Raw genomic sequence first — 19,639 nt, 5'->3', positions numbered from 1 at the left:
TATTTCTTCCAGATCATTATATATGATTCTTGCTAGCTTTACAAAGTCTGTTTATTTTATTTATTTTAATTACTTGTTTTTCCACGTTGGCATCCTCTTGTGAGATCTTATCATATGACTTGACTTTATTGCATCCTGCTATTTGGTTCGCCTATCCTTTACCTGAACTTCAATCAAAGTTTGATAGCCGACCATAGCCTCTCAACCTGTCCACTGCTGTACAAGGTTGCAAACATCTATATATATATATATATATATATATATATGTATATAAAATATACATACGTCTTCCTGTGCTTAATATAAAAATTAAATAAATAATACATGAATATTAAGATAATTAATTTAGTTATTTGTAACAAATATGTATAGGTTTTTCTGAAAATACCTTTTGTAATTATATGCTTTGTAACTATAACCCCCTTGTTATGTGTAATCAACAAAATATTTTAAGAAAAAATTATAAAATTGAGAAACAAAATAAGTGAGATTTTATATTTATGACTAAAATAAACTATTTATGGAGCTTTTATATTTAGAAATCGAGATAGTACTCTTCCAGTTGTTAATGTAACATTTAATTGTATAGTTAATCTTAATCTTAAATATAAAACCTATTTATCAAATTTTTTCAAACCACTTTTATTAATACCCTCTCAACTATAATTAAATAGGAGAAAAAGAAGAAATATTAATTAAAAATTATTAGAGTGTTTTAAAAACACATATATTTATTATAACTAATTAACTTATTTAATTTTTTTAATCTAATTAAATTAGTTAAAAAAATAAGGACCAAAAAAGTAATATTTATAACGGCCGAATGAGTGATCAGAGTTCAAAATGCGATGGTTGCCACATAAGGAACATAGATATACGGAACAGAGCATGATATAGACATGCATGTATACAACAAAATGGTTCGGGTATAATTTGATGTACCAGGTCGTCTCTAATACAAATATCAGATATTCATAAGGGATAAAACAACTCCATTGTCAAGGATCTGTGCTGCTTAGCAACTATTCACACTTCAATCTTCTCATCAGAAATCTCTCTGGTTGATCTAAAAGAGCTTTTGCTGGTTCTGGAACGAGATCTCTGTGCCTCTAGCCTTGCTTCAAGAAGTTTCGCCATCAACGTGTTTTCCTTCACTCCCCTAGGCAATTTCGAAAAAGATTCAGACTTGTTCAAATCTGAGAGACTTAATTTTGATTTCCTCTCTTCTACAGGGCTGCCATTGCCTGTTACCACAGATTGCACGTGGGAATCTTCCCTGCAAATACTCTCAGGATGTACTTTATCGCCTTCCGACGACACAGAGCTGTTCCCGACCACATTATCAAGCCGGTGACTCGAGCTCGTTCTCCTTGTCTGGAGCCTATCGCTTTCTTGTGGACCTTGTGTTGCTTCACACGCAGTTGATACTTCAGGGTCATGTGACATGTTTTCTTGGAAGTGACTGGACCTGGTGAAATCCTCAGCCTGAACTTGTTTGGTTGATGAACTTCCAATTCCTCTATCTTCTAGGCGGACATCTGCAATTTTCAGATCAGAAAAATTGGCGCCAATAGAATCTTCCTCGGCCATATTCCGAGGTGCGCTTGTAGCCTCCTTTAGTGGAAAGGAATCCGACGAATGCTGACATGGGTAGATTTCCTTCAGCTCCTTTGGAAAGGAGTTACCATATTCTTTGCAATCCATCGAGCGGGTCGCATGAAGAAATGTCTCGATATCGAAACCTAGCTTGTCAACAATGGAACTGCTCTCTTCAGAGTCACCCCCAACTCTGGCCAGCTTCATTTGTGCACGCTCATCGAGCCAAGCTTCTGAAATATGAAGGATTAGCTTATCAAGGCTATGATCTCTGCCAACCTGGCCCTTCTCAGACTTCAACCTCCTCAGGGAACGTACCTCTTGTTCGTAGGCTCTAATTCCTTTGGCAAACTCATCACACAAATTCTCTAACAGGATCCGAGCTTCTCTCTCCCTTTCGAGCTCTCTCAAAGAACCAGAAAAAGACGACTTCATCTGAGAAAGCTCCCGAGCCAGTTTCCTGTGCAGGCTTTCTGAGTGCTTTCTTAACCTCCTCTCATCTTCTAGCTCTTCCTTCACTGATTGAAATGCAGCTTTAATTTTGTCAAATTCTTTGATGTTCTTCCTAACAAGCTTGTCCTCCGTTACTCTCTTCATCAGATCCTCCATCCCTTGCCTATTCATTTGCTTCTCTCGTAGCAACTCCTTAACCCGGGCACGAGAAAGGTCCAGTTCCATTTTTAGGGCTTTCACTACTGATATGCTTGAAGCATGATGTTCTTCAAGACTCCATATTCGGTTGAGTACCTTGAGTAACTCTCTTGATGTTTTAATGTTGCAACTTGACTCTCCCATTCTCCTTCCTTTGAAGTTGAAGGAACCCGTAGGAGTCACCGCCTGATTATATGGCGCCACCTGTTTTAAGCAAAATAACACCGTCTCTTTACATAAGCAGGAAAGGATGAAATAACATTTAATGTCTTTCTGATCTCCAGAATATTCACAGAAAGATCATTGATGAAGATAAATACACCAGGACTTGATAATTTGGGTATGAAGTTCCTTTAATAAATTTCAGAGCTACAACCAAAATTGTTAAATGATAGACTGACAGACCATATGATGCTTCAGTTCTTATGAACCAGAGAGAGATCGTTGAAGTGATCTTTGGTAGGAAAAAACGTCAAAGGTAAACCATAATATTTCAGTTCTAAAAGGTAAACAAATTCTGAGAAAGAACCCACGGATTATGGGTCTGAGAGTGTAGAATAAATGTTTGGAGGCAAGATAATCCAAAATGTTACCATAAAATAAAGCACAAGTTCCTTGGAATGGCCACTCTAACTCCACAGCTTTTCCCAGAATGATCAAGTCAGAAAAGCATTTCAATCATAAAAAACTTTCTCCAATAAATTTCTAACACATTGCGTCTGATGCTGAACTCAAGAATGTACTTCCAATTATGTGATGTGTAAATTTGGCGTTTGCTGATATGATCATGCCACCAGATTTTACAACTCAAATTCTTAGGCAAAAAATACACAAGAAATCACGTTTCTTTCAATTGTAGCAATGCACCAATCAGTTCACAAACAATAAATGCTTACTTCCAGGGAGCCACTGTGACTTGCAGGCGACAAAGGCTCCAAAACACAGCCATCTCTGTCAACTGATCTGTGGCTCTGAACAGGCAAAGTCGCAACATGCCTAGTCAAGCTACTCGGAGAAGCTGGCTGCAAGGAGGCACATGGTAAGTCATACTATTCATAACCTATGATCCCCCTATCTGGTTATGTTAAATATGCATAATCTAAAACATTTAACCTGGTTGTAGGGGAAATTGCTCTAATGTAACTTCTCTATATCATTTGACAGGACTTTTAGGTTAATAATTTATCCAATGATTTGGTTGTCATTAGAGTACAATGGCTATCGCACGGTCCATAAAATCAACCCTATCTAATGAGGTAAAGCTCGTTGTTGTTGGTGTTTGTTGGGAATGTGTATTGCTTCCTTGCTTCATTTTTGAAGCGGAGGTTATAAAGTAGGTGAAGGAAGTAAGCTGTACATATTCTCAACAAACAATATAGAGGGAATGATATAAAGTAAGTCCACCTACCACTCAGTATAGCAGCACCGTAGAAGAGTGTTTTAGGCCTCGATGACCACCTCCGAAATGCGAATTTAGTGTTACTTTTGAATGGATATTAATAGACTTTTGTCTTAGATTATGCAAATTGAACAAACTAGATAGATGGACCCCATGCGCCACACGGTATCAAAAACTGAAACCATAGCAAAATTTGAAAACTATATGAACAACAGGTCACCTCTTCATGAAACGCTCTTACCTAGTTGTCAGGAGATTGGACATAGACTATATTAGTCCATATTGTCAGAGAAAGGCTAGAGAGCCATAAGGTTCATAGAAATAACCATACTTTGATGCTCATTTGCTCCTTATAAGAAGCAAGCTTCAAAGCACATGGGAAGAATATGAAGAAGGAAAGAATTTGTTTTCAATTTCTCGAGTGTTGACAGCTATGTTCTTCAATAACGTAATAGGATTGTAAAAATGATCCAAATATTATATTTCTATCGGAGAACCTCACAGTAAACACATTAACAACTTTACGAAGCCTTATAAAGAATCAACTATCAATCATAAATTTTAAAAAAAAAAAAAAAAAACAGAAAAACTGCCATAGATTCATACGTGTAAGAAGCAACCCGCTTGCAAGAGTTTTGCATAACAAGCTGTGAACTGAAGGAAATAATTAGAAAACAAACAACGCTGTGAAGCAGAAGATCTGGCCAAGGGCATCACTGAAAGCCCCAGTAAATGTTAAATAACCACAAAAAAGCAGCAGACTTCTACAAATTCGAGATGGAAAAAACCAGGCCATTAGTGCTTAATGAAGCAGCACAAATATGAAGAAAATGGCAATATAAAAACTAACAGTAACTAAAAGGCAGAGAACTGAGCAGAAGCTAAGATGAAACCTGATCAGTGGGCCTCTGTGGATTCTCGTTCTTATGACGGCGGCGGCGGCGGCGGCGGCGGATTCTGGTGGCCGGTTTGGTCATACTGGGAAGTGGGGCCTGAATCTGAAGGTGTTGGGGTTGAAGTTCCCAGAGGTTCGCACAGAGCTTTCTGGCAGAAATAGTAGAGGGGGGAAAGTCGACGAATTCTCGAACGTGGTCGTTTTTGCCGCCACTGTGAAGGTGAGACGAAGAAGAAAGCTCAAGCCTCCATGTGGGCGGAGGAGTGGAAGGGCCACCTCTTAACCCCACCAAAACGCCCCGTTTTAACTTGTCCGCCATGAACCCTTCTTCTTCCCTCCTTTTACCCTCTTTTTCTGTAACTTCCATTCTTCTCTCTGAGCATTCAAATTTCAAATTCAAGCCTTGATTTTTTCTTTTTGCCCTTTAAAAGCAATTGATTGATTGATTAGAAAGCTGAATGCTGGCATACCATCTTTCTGCTTCATGCTTGACAATGCCATATGTCCACCATTTCTTCGAGCAAGTTACCTCGCCGGGTTAACTGCAAGTCGTCTTCTTGTCTACGAAATTTCGGCCACCTCAGGATTAGGGTCCCACACAAATAAAAACCTTATTCGAGCATCTTAATACTGTCGACTTTTGTCTCCGCCCAAGGCGATTACTTGTTTGTCCTCTTAAACAAGATGCTTACCTTTGTCAATACTGACATCATTGAAACAGAGTAACTTCCATTGAACTTTATTATCGATTATCAATTATAGTACAAAATATCAATTAAAATTAACTCTGGTTTATGCTTTTTAAACTGTATCACTTGAAATGATGCTGGGCCAGCTAAACCTAAGGAATGCTACGGATCCCATCTATGTATGACCAGGACTTATAGGAGGTATTTATTGAAACATGCGTGGAAGAAAGAAAAGCACGTGGCAGCTATAATAGTAGTAGTGATAATAAATAAATACTAATAATGGTATTTAAAATTTAAAAATTAATTAATTAGTATATAAGTAAATTCACTTTTTATTTTTCTTTATGAATAAAACTGCTTGCCAATACAATTTAAAAGATGATAGCGAAGAAAAAGCATGTTAAACACATTAGGATGATTCCTTTTAGGAAAATGAAACATAGATGGACTTCGTGTCCTAAATTTTAGCATATGGGGGTCCCTCATTTTAGCCCCCACATCCCAGAGGCATTGACAATTATGAAGTTCTCAACATTCCACAGCATCCTGAAAAGCCCACGAGAACAAATATTCCAATTTTTTTAAAGTTTATTTAGCATAAGTTATTTTAAACGGATTTTTTATTTTTGAAATAATTTATAAAACTCAGGCAAGGGTCCAATATGACGAAGCATCCTATGAATTGTTGGTGTGGCATATGAACTGCACGAAGAATTGAGAAGAAGGGGAGGACCACAGTTATGGACCACTTTTGTGTGCATTTCCATGGTCCAAAAACAACATGCGTCCCTTTGACTGACAGCGACAGCATGCATGCCTCCCTTTGCATCCCGACATTTGTCATAATTATGCGATGTTGTGCCAACAGTTTCTCATTTCATTCCTTCTCTGTATTCCCACCTCTCAATTTATAACTATACGAAGCATTGTTAAACAATAAATATAGATATTTTTTTTAGTGAGAGTTTGAATCTTATGTTATGAAAGACTAATATCTTCTGTTAAGTCTACCTCTCGTTCTCATTGGTTATGAGTTACCAATGTGTTATATGTATATATGATGTTACATTTTCCAAGGAATAACTGCGTGGACTCTTAAACTTGGGCTAAAATTCAAATAAAAATAAAGATCGAAGTCAAGCAATCCCATGGATCGGGAGAGGCCACCAACGGATCAATAATAGCATAGGCCAGATAGGCCCAACAAGAACAAGAAAAGCCCAATTTGAGTCCCATGGTTATGGGCCTTTTTGTTTTCGTTTTCATTCATTTCAATACCGCATCAGTCACCAATGGGGGCTGGGTTTAACAAAAAAGACTAGTCCCTCACAACGTGACAAATCAAGATTCGAATCCCTTTTGGGAGAGGTGTCCACATTTAGTGTCAGACAGTACCTCAAATAGGATTACCTCTAACAAGATACATCTCCAGAGATCTGAATAAGCTCGCTGATGCGTTGGTCAAAGAAGGTCTTGCAATTTCAGCTTTTATAGATTCCTGTCCTGATAGCCCAGGGAGCCTGATGGAAACTGAGAAAATGCGAGCCAATCCCTTTTAGTTTATTCTTGAGTTCTCTAGGCTTTTAGCCTTCTCTTGTATTAAAAAAGAAGTTAATATAATTTTTAGCTTCTTAAGTCTGTCTTTATTTTAACTTTAATCTCTCAAATTTTAAATCATAGATTTAGGTTAAAAACAATTTCAAATTATAGGTTTTGATCCCTTTAAGAACAAAATAGTCTAAGCTTTTATTAGATTATGGGGACTAATATTTTAAATGAAAAGAAACTTGAGCGACCAAAATTTATAATTTGAAACCTAAGAGATCAAAAATCAAAATAAGGGCAAACTTGAGGGACAGAGTTTGTGCCCTTAAAAAAATTGATGAAATTTACTATGATGTTCACACAATCACACTTATCATGAGGGTGTTTGGATGAAAACCAAATCATGGTTTTAGAAGTGTTTTTACGGTATACGAAGTAAATATGTGAAAGAATTTATCTCATTCTGTGAAAAAGTGTTTTTGAAAAGTGTTTTTTTAAGTTCCCAAACACCCCCAAATCTCATGTAACATGCGTAAAAAAAATATAATTTTTGGAACTAAATCATTTTCAGCTCCACTTCAACGTATTTTTAATAATTTTTCAAACAAAATTATACTACCAAATCAACATGAGTATTTTAAAAAAATGTTCTGGGATAAGTATAAAAATATTATTATTTGGAATACTTTATTTTAACTAAATTTTTTTGTTATATAGAAAATGAAGAAACTTTGTTTCCAATGTTGACATAATTATATAATTTTTCACGCATTATATAAAAATAATGTATATTATTAATATTAATAATCGGACTTGTTTTTATTTTTATAAATATTTGATATTATTTATTTCAAGTCATTATTTTATTTCACAAGATTTTCAATTATTATTTTATTGTTCTGTTAATTTCTTGCTCAGGTGACCAATAACAGAACTTGTGAGCCGATTTTGCGTAATATACATCTGTCATGAAATTGCCGCTCCGGCAAAACCTGATAGAAAAAATTATAATATGATCATATTTTTAAATCATTGTATATTATAAAAAATTTTAAATTTTATTATCTCTCATTTAAAATTTAACAATTTTTAAATTTTATCCTTATTTAATATGTATCATAACTCATTTAAATAAAATTATACATTTATATAAAAAATTTATCTTAATATTATTTAAACAAAATCAACATAATAATAAATAATAAATAAAATTATATGCCTCCCTTACACATGCAATGCTAGTACGCTGGTCAAAATATATACAAATATGCGTGTGTATATATATATATATATAGAGAGAGAGAGAGAGAGAGAGAGGATATGGGAGTACACTGCGATCTTTCACAGTTCTCTGCTTGTATGAGTTACCGTGAAAGATTCTATTTGTTGTTTTTCTGATTAGGGTTCTCACCGATTCGGTTCCAGCGCAATGAAATTGGCAGCTCTGAAATCTGTGGATAATGCGCACGATGAGTCCGTGTGGGCGGTCACGTGGGTTCCCGCCACAAGTTCTCGATCTCCCCTTCTTCTCACTGGCTCGCTGGACGAGACTGTGAGGCTGTGGCGGTCCGATGATCTCGTCCCTGAGCGCACCAACACCGGCCACTGCCTCGGTGTTGCTTCTGTGGCAGCTCATCCTCTCGGCTCAATTGCTGCTTCCTCTTCCCTCGATAGCTTTGTCAGGGTTTTCGATGTCGATTCCAATGCCACTATCGCTACTCTGGAAGCTCCTCCGTCTGAAGTGTGGCAATTGAAATTCGATCCCAAGGTAATTGAGCTTCCGATCTTACATGAAATTTTAAGTTTTCAAGCTTCTCGATTTATTATGGAGTAAATACGTCATATGGTCTCTGAGATATATTCACCCGAAGCTTTTGTACTGAAATATGCTGTTACGGAATTCATGACTTACTAGTCTCTCTGATGCCATTAGATTTGGATCCCATTGTATACTTACAAAACCTATTTACAAAGTTTCTGAGCCTGTAAATATGAAAGTTTTTACATTTATGCGGAGGTTATGTCCTAAATAATACTGGAAAATCTAATTTTTCACGTTTAATGTATAATTGAACCGCAAGGACTGTGTTTTGTTGATTTGAAAGTGCATCAAGGGTAGAAATCCTGAAATGGTTTTTTTTTTTTTGGGGGGGGGGGGTTTGGGGGGACCCTGTGTTTTAGCTTGAGCCATTGCCAGTTATACTAAACTAGTGTGTAGCCTCTTGTTGGCCTCGACCGGTCAAGTGCTAGGTTGATTTCTCAAAATCTTCTATATACTCCACCTAAAATCTTTCATTTGAGGATCTTTCTGCGAGAGAAACTTATTCGTATTCGCAGTTGATTTGGGAACACCTGGTAACAGTCACTATTCGTGCATATAACCCCATTTCTCTTTAATATAGAAGGCTCAAGATATGCTTCATGTATGAAATTGTCCCTGAGTTGGTAAAAGTAAAACTATTTATCGGCATTCTTACTGGCTTAAAAGTTGAATATATCAAATCCCTCAATTTGTTAGATTTATTACCTAGAACTTCAAATCCCTCAGTTTTCTAGATTTTTTACACGTATGGGTATGTTTATAAAACTTAAAATCTATGATCCCCTTTAGTTAGTGGAGCTTCTTAAACTCAGAGAGCAAGTTCGATCAAAATCAGGAATAGAATCTATTTGCAATCGAAATGCTGGCTTTCGTGCTATGCAATGTGTTTTATTCTCAGCAATTAACATTTCGTTTTAATAAAAAGCATATCTGGGTGAAGAAAAGATTTTGTCCCCATTTGACGTAGTTGGCTTTAATTTGACCAAAACATGGAAAAATTATGAGAAGTGTTCATTCGAAAGCTCATCTTCCTTGCTACTGATGTAACACGGTGTAGCCTTACCCTCTCCTTTACATTAAATGCCATGGTGATTGTTGGTTGACTTTCGACTTCTGTAATATATTTTGCTGAATATGTGCATTGTCTATTTGCTTCATCAAAATCTTTATTACACGAACTGGATTAGCTACTCTTAGAAATGAACTCGTTTGTCATACATTGTGATTAGCGATTGCAGTGCTTCCTATAAGTTTGAGCTGTGTTTTCTTCTGCATGTCTGGTTGCATGTTCTGTTTCAACCTTTATCTCAGTCATATGCTAGTCTCGTAACCCAAATCTTGATTTGAAATTTAGGAATGGCAAGTTTTCTGGTCATGTCACAATTATCACAATGTTGCATTTATGTAATCGGTGCATAACTAACTACCGCCTGCCTTCCACATCACACACCATACGTTGGACTATCGGAATTTTCTTATTCTGATGGTTCTATCTCACTTTTTCTTCATTCCTTCATTGGTGATGACAAAAATATCTGAAGCTTTAGAATTAAACTACGGAGCTCCTTCTTCCTTCACAATTTGCTAAGCAATATATTTTGCTTATGGAGCTTATCATTGTAGAGTTATCCTATGTCTCTTAGTCTGAGCTGGCCATGACAATTCCCTGTGATAGCAAAACTAGAAAAATTCTATCAACTTGGTTATTTGACATTTCTAACAACCCTATTGTCAGGGTTCCATCCTGGCAGTTGCTGGTGGAAGTAGTGCTTCAGTCAAGCTTTGGGACACTTCCACATGGGAGCTTGTTGCCACTCTATCTATTCCTCGTCCAGAAGGGCCCAAGCCAACTGACAGAAGCAGCAGTAAAAAGTTTGTCCTATCAGTTGCATGGAGCCCTGATGGTAAACGGCTTGCTTGTGGCTCAATGGATGGCACCCTATCTGTCTTTGACGTAGCTCGTGGCAAATTTTTACATCACCTTGAAGGCCACCACATGCCGGTGCGTTCACTTGCATATTCGCCCTACGATCCGAGGCTGCTGTTTACAGCTTCAGATGATGCACATGTCCACATGTATGATGCTGATGGAGGAAGCCTAGTTTCATCCATGTCAGGTCACGCTAGCTGGGTACTATGCCTAGATGTTAGCCCAGACGGGTCGGCTGTTGCCACAGGTTCAAGCGATAAAACTGTGAGACTCTGGGATCTGAACATGAGAGCTGCTGTGCAGACGATGAGCAACCATACAGACCAAGTGTGGGGAGTGGCATTTAGGCCACCTGGAGGCAGTAATGTTCGAGTTGGTCGGCTTGCCAGTGTATCAGATGATAAGAGCATAACGTTGTATGATTATTCCTGAGGTCAGGTAGGCACTTAGAGACGTATTCCCTGGATTTGCAATGTGTACTGAAATGGTCGTTTTCAAGAAAAATAGGCTTTTAGTTTTATATTATGTACTGGAAATTATGATCGAGTTTCTCTTTGCATTTATCTTGCTATTAAAGATATTTAAATTTAAGATTGACTCAACTTGGCCAAAATATTGAATATAATCGAAAACCATAAAGGCCAAACTCGATTGAAATTGGTATTTCAATGCAAGATACCGTGCCATTGAGCTTGATGCTTTAGGCCTGTAAGAACTAAGAAGCAAGTTCTAGTCCAGCCATGCTCCTCTAACTATGGATTGTGGTATGAAAACAACTTTCTTTGAAGTGAGATTTGCAAGGGGCAGATCTTACAAATCCATATTTTATATAAACATGATAATAAAACATTTGTATCTTGCAAAGAAGAAAACTATGAAATTACCCACAGTGCCCTTGAAAATGCAAAAGCCAAAGGAAACATCAGAACTTTCTGTTTCATCCTTCAAAGTTCCAAATCAACTAAGGGTGTGTTTGGATGAAAGCAAACCATGGTTTGGAGAATAGCTTTTGGAGAATAGATTCTGAAAAAAATAGATTTTAGGAAGAATAGATTTTGTGAAAAAGTGATTTTGAGAAGTGTGAGTGTTTGGATAGTTATTATTAGAAGTACTTTTTATATATACAAATTGACATAAATTAATATGATAATTATAGAAAAAATATATTTTATGATATATTTTAATTTGAAGGAATAAAATTGTTAATAATATATTTTTTATTAACATATATTAATAATATATAAGATAATATAATTAATAAATAATTAATATGTATATATATTTATAAGATATAAGATTAAATATATTTATAAAAAATATGTTTATAAAAAAAACAACAAGATACATATCCTATAGGCTCTCACACTCTCCTCTTTTTCCTCGAAAAGTAAAAAATTTCTGCTTTTCTCAAAACCATGGTTTTGATTTTTTTAAGGGTGTTTGGCTAACATTTTTCCCAAACCATGGTTTGGGTCCCAAAACCATGGTTTTGGGTGCTTGCCAAACACACCCTAAACAATCGTAACTTACGAACACCTGAGGGTAAACTATCAACCTTAACCAGCTTGATATCAGAACGCTGAAACACTCCTCGGTTCAAAAAGGAACCTCCGACTTTTTGGTAGCCGATTTTGTGAAACAGGTAACAAAACAGCATTCTATGAATTATGAAATGGTGTAAAAAGTGCATTCTATTGACACAACTCAAAGGGATGCGCAGATAGACAGAAAAAACTGACCGAAAGTCTTCCGGGTCTAGTGGTCCGTGGTCTTTCGGGGGTGACTATAACCCAATCTTTTTTTTTTTTGACCAGCGACTATAACACAATCTAACCCAAATACCAAATGCAATTGCTCCAATCAACTTTGAACTATTCTGCAAAACTTCTTTTTGTCATTAATTTCACAGGAAATAACAATGTTTAACGTGACTAAATATTCAGATGCACAGAATAGCTACCACGAAATTAAGTCATGTGATCAAATAATGAAGCAAAGAAGACATTAGACCCGAATTAGTAAGCTCCAGCTGTTTCTCATCCACCTTGAATGAGAAATAATAAATACGGTTCAATTCCTTCTGTTCGTCGCCACATGGAATGGCGTGGTTTCCCACTCGTGTTATCAAAAACCAGCAGGTCACAGGGAAGACTTCTACTGTTGCCACTATTGACCCAGTCCCTCAAAAGGAGAGCTAAAGAAAACACGCCTTCAATTGGAAAGATAATCTACCCGCTACCAATTGTCAAGTCCGCGAAAACCCGATAGTTCAGAAACCTCATTTTCACAATCCGAGTCTACAGGCGCTCACATTCAAAGATTCCATTAGAAATGGGATCTACCAATTCGACTCGCTCACCCGACTGAGAAGAAAAAAGAGAGGAGTCCAGGTGAAAGTGTGAAACTCGAGAGGCTTCAGATCAAATCCCGCAATCATGAACAAAATCCAATTAGGTATTCACGAATTAAGACAATAGAGTACAGCCTTTACTCCCAAAATCCTAATTGCTAGAAATCAGAAGACAGCATTAGGTTTCCAAATAGGGCGATCAAAATTTAATGCAGCAGTAAACCCCAGACAAGAAATAATGTGCAGATAGAGAAACATTGTCGGGAACTCCCCAGCCAGGCAGAACCCTAATGCTAAGAGCCAAAATCAATTAATGATGCGTATCAATTCAATCCTCACCTTTCAGCTGTCAGAGATTTATCAATTTTGACGCAGGGGCCGGTTTGGCCGTCGTCGAGGCTCGAGACACGACAGCGACTTCGTCCTTTCTTTGGCGCCAAAATTCGTCAGTACTTCGAGAGGGTCCTTCCATATTCGCAACCAAAAACTGCCACTTTTGGTACTTGACAGCTGCGGGTTCAACGGTTTTTGAATAAATTACCCTTTTAATGTTAATTCCTTTTTAATTTTATGAACGGGATATGCAGAACAAAATGATCATTTAAATAAAAAGGGGACAAATATTATGAGGTTTAAAAAAATATTTAATTATTAAAAAATCCTAACAAAATGATAAGTGAGTAATAAAAACTTGCCGTTATTTTTTATACCAAAATTTGTTATTACATACTTCAATTACTACTGAACTTTCAGACAATTAAATTATTTTCTTAAAACTTTGTATTAATTCCCTCAATAAAAATTAAGTCTTTTCAAATTTAATACTCTCGAGTCTTCCAAAACGTAAGACTTGTTTGACGAAATGATTTTTTTTTTTTTCAGAAGACTCATTCTTAACTGTTTCCCATATTTAATACTTTTAAAAGATAATTTTTTTATTACATAATTTTTTTTAGTTATCATCATCCATATCTTCCACATATAATACTCTCTTCAAAGACTTGTTTTATAAAAAGTAATGTTTTTTAACATTATAATAATAGTAATAAACAATCAACCTATTAATGGAAAAAAAATCAATCCAATTAATTTTTTAAATATATGTAAATTAATTAACTAGATTTTATGTTTAAAACAGAAGAGTAATATTTAATTTTATACATATATAAAAATAAAAAGTATAAACCACTCCGATGAGAGAAGGCCATTTGAATATTCAGCTTTTTTTGGTTGGGATGGGAAGTGATACGGCCACTTGAAAAGAAAGATTTGTTTTTTGCTTTAATAGTCACATCCCCACCACAGCTCCCCTTCCCCACTAAAGCCACTCGTGGACCTCACGTCCCCACCAACCCTCCATTCAGCCTGCCCCTTCACTTTCCCTTCCTCCTTTCTATGTATATTTTAACGCATTGTACGGACGACACCCCCACACATCACATGCAGCAGCAACCGACACAGATTCAGTGATCCGAATTATTGTGATCTTTCTCTTTACCATACCCTACGCTTATTGGTTCTTCAACGTATAATGAAAATGCTCATGAAAGTCCTTTCCAAATCACTGCCAGTCCGTACAACTACCCAGCATTTAGGATCATCCCTGGCCGGTTGGCTGCCTTTTCCCCCCTTTTAAGCCTCTTCACTTTAAGATTAATAAAACCAGTTATGGAAACTTGAGATTAAAAACAAAAGGTTGAGAGCCCTACACAGCTTTTCCCAGACTATCTCACACACACACACACTCATCCATAATTCAACAGCATATATACTTGTATTATTATTCTTCTAGCAAGGCAGGATAAGTTCCACGACAAGGAAATAGATTTTGGATAGACAATCTTGCCAGGTGCTGACTGCTGACACACACAGGTAGGGTTGGGAGAACAACGTAGAGAACGTGATAAAGTCTGATGAATCTTTATTACTATTATTTTTTATTCTTTTGTTAAAACCAAGCAAAGAAAAGCAGATCAGATGCACCATAACCAAGATATTTCTTGGAAAACGAAGCAAAATCCAAAGATATGAAACTTCTCAGAAACAAAGAACCAGCTTCCAGTAATTCCTTTTTTTTGACCAGCAAGCTTCCAGTAATTCCTAAAGCAGACGTCTAAAGAGGGATTACACATTGCATGGTAACAGAGGCTGCGCAAGTCGAGGAAAAAGGTGTTTCTGACCAGAGCAAGTGCACAAAGAAAAAAAGAAGCAGCCAACACACATGCGCACACGCTCGTTAGAATTAGAATTATATATACACAGACACAAACACATAGACATCCATATAGTTCTCTGTATTTTCGAATGTCATAAAAGATATTCCAGTATCCATGAATAAACAACTTTATCAGCAAGTACATTTTCTATAGGCTGTTGGAAGTTGGTAGACAGAAATCATATCATATTAAATTTGAATGAAAAAAAGAGGGCACAACGGGTAGAGATTTTAGACACACAGCCGATAGCAGCATTTATAATGGATGATCCAACTATGGAGCAGTTTCAAGCCTGGGTTCAAAGCAAAACCCAGTGAAGAGCTGCAAGGGGAACCTTTTTGTCACTGGACACTTCTGTGACCATCTCCATTGTTTATGGTTCATGTCATACGTGAGAAGTGCTGAGGCTCCATAGCTTTGAATATATATGAGATCATCTGTACCACTGCTAGCAAACACATCATCCAACTCTCCAAATCCTTGAAAGAATTTGTGAGGCACTCGGGCAATTTTGTCCCATTTCCCATCATTTAACACCCATATGCCAATCCCTTTTATAATGTCCGGCCGATCAAGTTTACCGAGACCTCCCACCATTACAAGCTTCTCCTTCAAATTCATCAGACGACCACATGTTAGAGGACAAGGCATTGGAATAAAATTCCTTGCCAAGGATCGCTGAGACGAATGGTTGGTGATATTATATGCCACGAGGGCATGTCGATTTTCTGCTTGACCACCCACGGTTGAATAAGCCAAAAAGTACAGCACCCCATTACATGTCACACTCTCATCACCACCTCTCCACCCCGTCAAAACCTCTGTTAAACTGGTCACCCAGGTCTTATCTTCTGAATTGTATATATGAATTGAAATAACAGAATGACAGAAGTTCTCAGGCACTTCCTTTGATTTAACGATAGCCACTGTGTAACTTTGTGATACTCTGTTTAATGAAATTGCCAATGCACTGTAATCAGAAAAGTCAGCACCGGGGGGCCCCTCAAGCTTCTTATAGATTTTAGTAATGGGGTTGCACACAAATAATTCACTTCGATTGTCATTGTCCATGAAGCAAACTAAACCACAAGATGATGCAATTAACCAACTAGAAGTGCCAATGCAGGGAAGTTCAATGCCATACCATTTCCGAAGGATTGGGTCATAAGCATAACCAGTTGGCTCATCAACGCCTGTAAACATAAAGTACCAAGGTTTCTGCGGAAGCACATGTGAAAGGCTCCACAGAAACCTCTTTGAGGTAACAATTTCGTGCCATCTTTTACAGACACAACCTGCTCTGAAGATGCTTGCAACGGGAAGATAGGCTAGGATACGTTCCAACAGCTCATCAGGCAAAATACTATCCACACAAACAGTAGCGACTTCTTTATCACTTTCCTCACCCAGTTCTAAAAATGAATCAAACTCCCTACTCTCCCTGGTTGAATTATCAAGGCAGTGAACGATCCATGATGTTTCTCCCGCCATAGATTTGAAAGGGAGGACCTATTGAGTATTGGAGGGAGCGGGAAAAGCATAAGTCATACTAATGCCAAACAAAAAAGACAACTAAGGATTCCATCACCTGTGAACATACTAGATCAGGGAGACATGCAGCATTTAATGAGAAAATGGACGGCATTTTTAATAATGCAACTAATAATACCAAACAATGAACAGAAACATGAAAAATTGAAAATGTACAAAATATTATCCATACAGCTATTAGCATGAGGATGTTTGCAATAGAATGCAACAAGGAGACAATCTCCAGATGTACAGGTAGAAAATAAAAGGCATAGTCAGGAGAATTCTTCCCATTTCAAAAAGCATAAACTACCTTAAGAATGGAAAGGTATATTTGCACAACTAAGACGCTCAATTAAGGGAAAAAGATTGAAATTTTCCCCACCCTAGCAGAGAAAATCCGAAAATGATTTAGCAATTCACAAAAAAAAAAAAAAAGGCGCTAATGCATTACATAACAATGATAACATCATAACCACGTCGCACTGAAGTAATGACCCTGAAACTGAATTTCCATCTTATAAGAATCGCAAATACATAGCATAGCCTCGTAGGAATAGCAATTATGCTTGGTGCAGATACCCAGGTAAAGCCAAACTTAATCTCAGATGGAAACACAAAGACCAGTATCTCATATTAATGACATGACGGAATTCATTGAACAGAAGAAAACTTTCTCACATTCTGCTGTTATACATGACATTGTTTTTAGCCATCCAATAGATGACACGGCAAGAACGCTCAAAATCAACGTGCTTCCGTGTTAGCTCAGGGAATCGTCAGAGCAAACCAATTAAGACGTCATAAATATCTAAGAGAGTAAAAGAGCAAATACTTCAAAAATAACAGCAAGCATTACAAGTAACAACAAACAAATTCCTTACAAGCTCTTAATGAGAGAGTAAAGATTATGTTAAAACCCATTTTGCCATAAAGCATGTAAATCCCGAAAAAAACTCGTCTTTTCTTCGCAAGAAAACAAAATATCTGATAGGGAGTGGCCCTGCAGACTTCAGAATCAAACCCTAAGAAGGTTGGCGTGATTCAAACTACAAAACAAAGATGAGGAAGAGGGAAACAAATGGCGAATACCCATCAAGTAAACACCCCACCCGCCACGATTTTCAGAGCTAATCAGTAACAACAATCCCTAACCGAAAATCATACAACAAAAACACATCAGATCAATGAAGGCAGAGCAGCGCCAACAAAAATAACAGTACTCAAATATCTCCTCAAAAAAACGAAAGTGAAAAGAAAACATTTCAAGAATTGAAAGCCGAAACTCATCACCACACAAATATACCTTATTCAAAGCCTCCCCACCTTAGCTGCGAAAATGGGTGCGAGCAACCTCAGTGAGCCTCCAGGGTCATATAGCGAAAGATAAGAACAAATGGGGGTAGGAGAAGTTGCCGCAATTAAATTAATAATTGCCTAGCAATTAAGACCTGCCTCAGAAGCATTGAACTGGCGAGCGAAAAATGGAATGGGACTGTGTATATTTTTCCTTCAAATGGACGAGCAGCGAAATGGGTTACTCTAGATTTGGTTGATAAACAAAGCCAAACGACAGAGAGGGGGGGGGGGGTTGGTTTCTTTTTCTTTCCGTTTCTCTTTTGACGCAACAAAAACAACAGCCAAGGAATGATGGTGAGAAGGCGGTTTTTCTATGGGGGATGGTGCTTTTTGTGGTATGGGGGAGAGAGAAGCGCGTGCAGCCACGTGCTTTTGGTTCTTCGTTTAATGGCCGAGAGAAGGGCTGCGACGTCCTTCAATATAAACGAGGACGACAATATTTTAGGTTTTGTTTTCGCTCCCATAAAAGTAAAAAAAAGTTTATGTTTGTTTTTATTTTAAAGGAGCAGGATGGTCATTTCATAATAGGACCATTTAATTAGAACTTGACAATTTTTATTTTTTTTATAGCTTTGGTTTTTAAATAAATATAATATTATAATATCCCTTGTTTTATCATAAATTAATGATAAAAAAATTATTTGCCAAAAACAAATACCCTCTAACCTAAAGAATTACATTAAAGAAAAGAATTACCTTCGATGAGATCTCATATTGCTTAAAATGGGCAAAATTTGATTAATTTTTATATTTATCAATAGAGTGCGGATCATGCATTTATATTGCACTGTTTTTCTTTTTTCTGTTAAATTAAATTTGGGAATATACTTTGCCAAAAGCCACAACAGTTCATATTAGTGGGGAGTATTCTCATTTTTCTTCCTTCACTTGTTCTCTGCTTTATTCTCTTCTTTCCTTCATTTTCCCGCATTCATATTCTCTCATTCGTCTCTTTTCATTTCTTTTTTCCCCTCGTATTTATTTTATTGCTAAATTTTCTTTCTCTTCTTCAGTCTTTTCCTTTTTTTGGCCACTTCTTTATTCTTTTCCATTTTTTAATAATAAAATAAATCCACGGGCTTGGATTATCTCTCCGTTGGCTGGAAGGGACATTACTGTGGTCCTTTTGGGCCTTCCTTCACCTGAAAATGCCCCCCTCTTTCTTCTTCTTCTTTTTTTTTTGTTGCCAAAAAGAGTTATTTTATTAATGTCAAAAAATCATTACAATCACAAATAGTAATAGCCTAGAGGCCACAGAAACACTCAAAAAAACCTCTCAGCACAAACTAATTCATACCTCATCCCTAGAAGAACTAAACAAAGACTGAAAAAGAAAACAACAAAAAAACCACTAGACAGAACCAAAGGTATATCTCACAGAGCATATGTATTTTACCCTTTTTCTGTTTTTTTAAATAAAATATAAGTTGACAGAAATTTCAAGATTGATCTTTTTTTTTAGCCAGCTTCAAGGTTAATCAATTTTTAAATTTTTCCCGTTAGCAAAATCCATTCATTTTTTTTTTTAAGAATACGTCACATAATGTTGCAACAAATGACACAATTCTTAAAAGTTTAAAAAATTTTAAACTCCGTGTATTAAATTGAAAATTATCTCTAACCTTTTACAATATGTTTTTTCTTTTTTCAATAA

The 19,639-nt window shown here is 36.7% G+C and overlaps 4 protein-coding genes across 5 annotated transcripts; 1 reads left to right on the top strand and 3 right to left on the bottom strand.

Moving 5' to 3' along the window:
* Positions 1 to 833: 833 nt before the first annotated feature.
* LOC114734064 (uncharacterized protein At5g41620-like) lies at positions 834 to 3,236 on the bottom strand. The gene is made up of 2 exons (XM_028921560.1): positions 3,144 to 3,236; positions 834 to 2,451 (listed from the first exon to the last, which is right to left on the bottom strand). The coding sequence occupies exon 2, from the start codon at positions 2,389 to 2,391 to the stop codon at positions 1,027 to 1,029; it is 1,365 nt and encodes a 454-aa protein (XP_028777393.1). The 5' UTR covers positions 2,392 to 2,451; positions 3,144 to 3,236; the 3' UTR covers positions 834 to 1,026.
* LOC114734069 (uncharacterized protein At5g41620-like) lies at positions 3,123 to 5,103 on the bottom strand. Its single transcript, XM_028921566.1, has 3 exons — positions 5,012 to 5,103; positions 4,540 to 4,916; positions 3,123 to 3,269 (listed from the first exon to the last, which is right to left on the bottom strand). Exons 1-3 carry the CDS (start codon positions 5,040 to 5,042, stop codon positions 3,123 to 3,125), a joined length of 555 nt encoding a protein of 184 aa, XP_028777399.1. The 5' UTR covers positions 5,043 to 5,103.
* Positions 5,104 to 8,096: 2,993 nt separating this feature from the next.
* Positions 8,097 to 11,127, top strand: LOC114734067 (WD repeat-containing protein VIP3). Its single transcript, XM_028921562.1, has 2 exons — positions 8,097 to 8,546; positions 10,336 to 11,127. Exons 1-2 carry the CDS (start codon positions 8,208 to 8,210, stop codon positions 10,960 to 10,962), a joined length of 966 nt encoding a protein of 321 aa, XP_028777395.1. The 5' UTR covers positions 8,097 to 8,207; the 3' UTR covers positions 10,963 to 11,127.
* Positions 11,128 to 15,116: 3,989 nt separating this feature from the next.
* LOC114734068 (F-box/kelch-repeat protein At3g61590-like) lies at positions 15,117 to 18,269 on the bottom strand. Of its 2 annotated transcripts, none has more exons than XM_028921564.1 (2): positions 17,933 to 18,269; positions 15,117 to 16,695 (listed from the first exon to the last, which is right to left on the bottom strand). In XM_028921564.1, the coding sequence occupies exon 2, from the start codon at positions 16,585 to 16,587 to the stop codon at positions 15,370 to 15,372; it is 1,218 nt and encodes a 405-aa protein (XP_028777397.1). In that variant the 5' UTR covers positions 16,588 to 16,695; positions 17,933 to 18,269; the 3' UTR covers positions 15,117 to 15,369. The 2 variants fall into 2 exon arrangements, with proteins under 2 accessions (XP_028777397.1, XP_028777396.1); XM_028921563.1 differs by having other exon boundaries at positions 15,117 to 16,605; positions 17,933 to 18,268.
* Between the last annotated feature and the right edge of the window lie 1,370 nt (positions 18,270 to 19,639).

The sequence above is a fragment of the Neltuma alba genome, unplaced genomic scaffold (genome assembly GCF_004799145.2).
Source record: "Neltuma alba isolate B1F8T4 unplaced genomic scaffold, ASM479914v2 tig00013066_pilon, whole genome shotgun sequence".
NCBI lineage: Eukaryota > Viridiplantae > Streptophyta > Magnoliopsida > Fabales > Fabaceae > Neltuma > Neltuma alba.
Note: the sequence above shows the minus strand (reverse complement) of the source record. Positions and strands in the feature narration are given on the sequence as shown.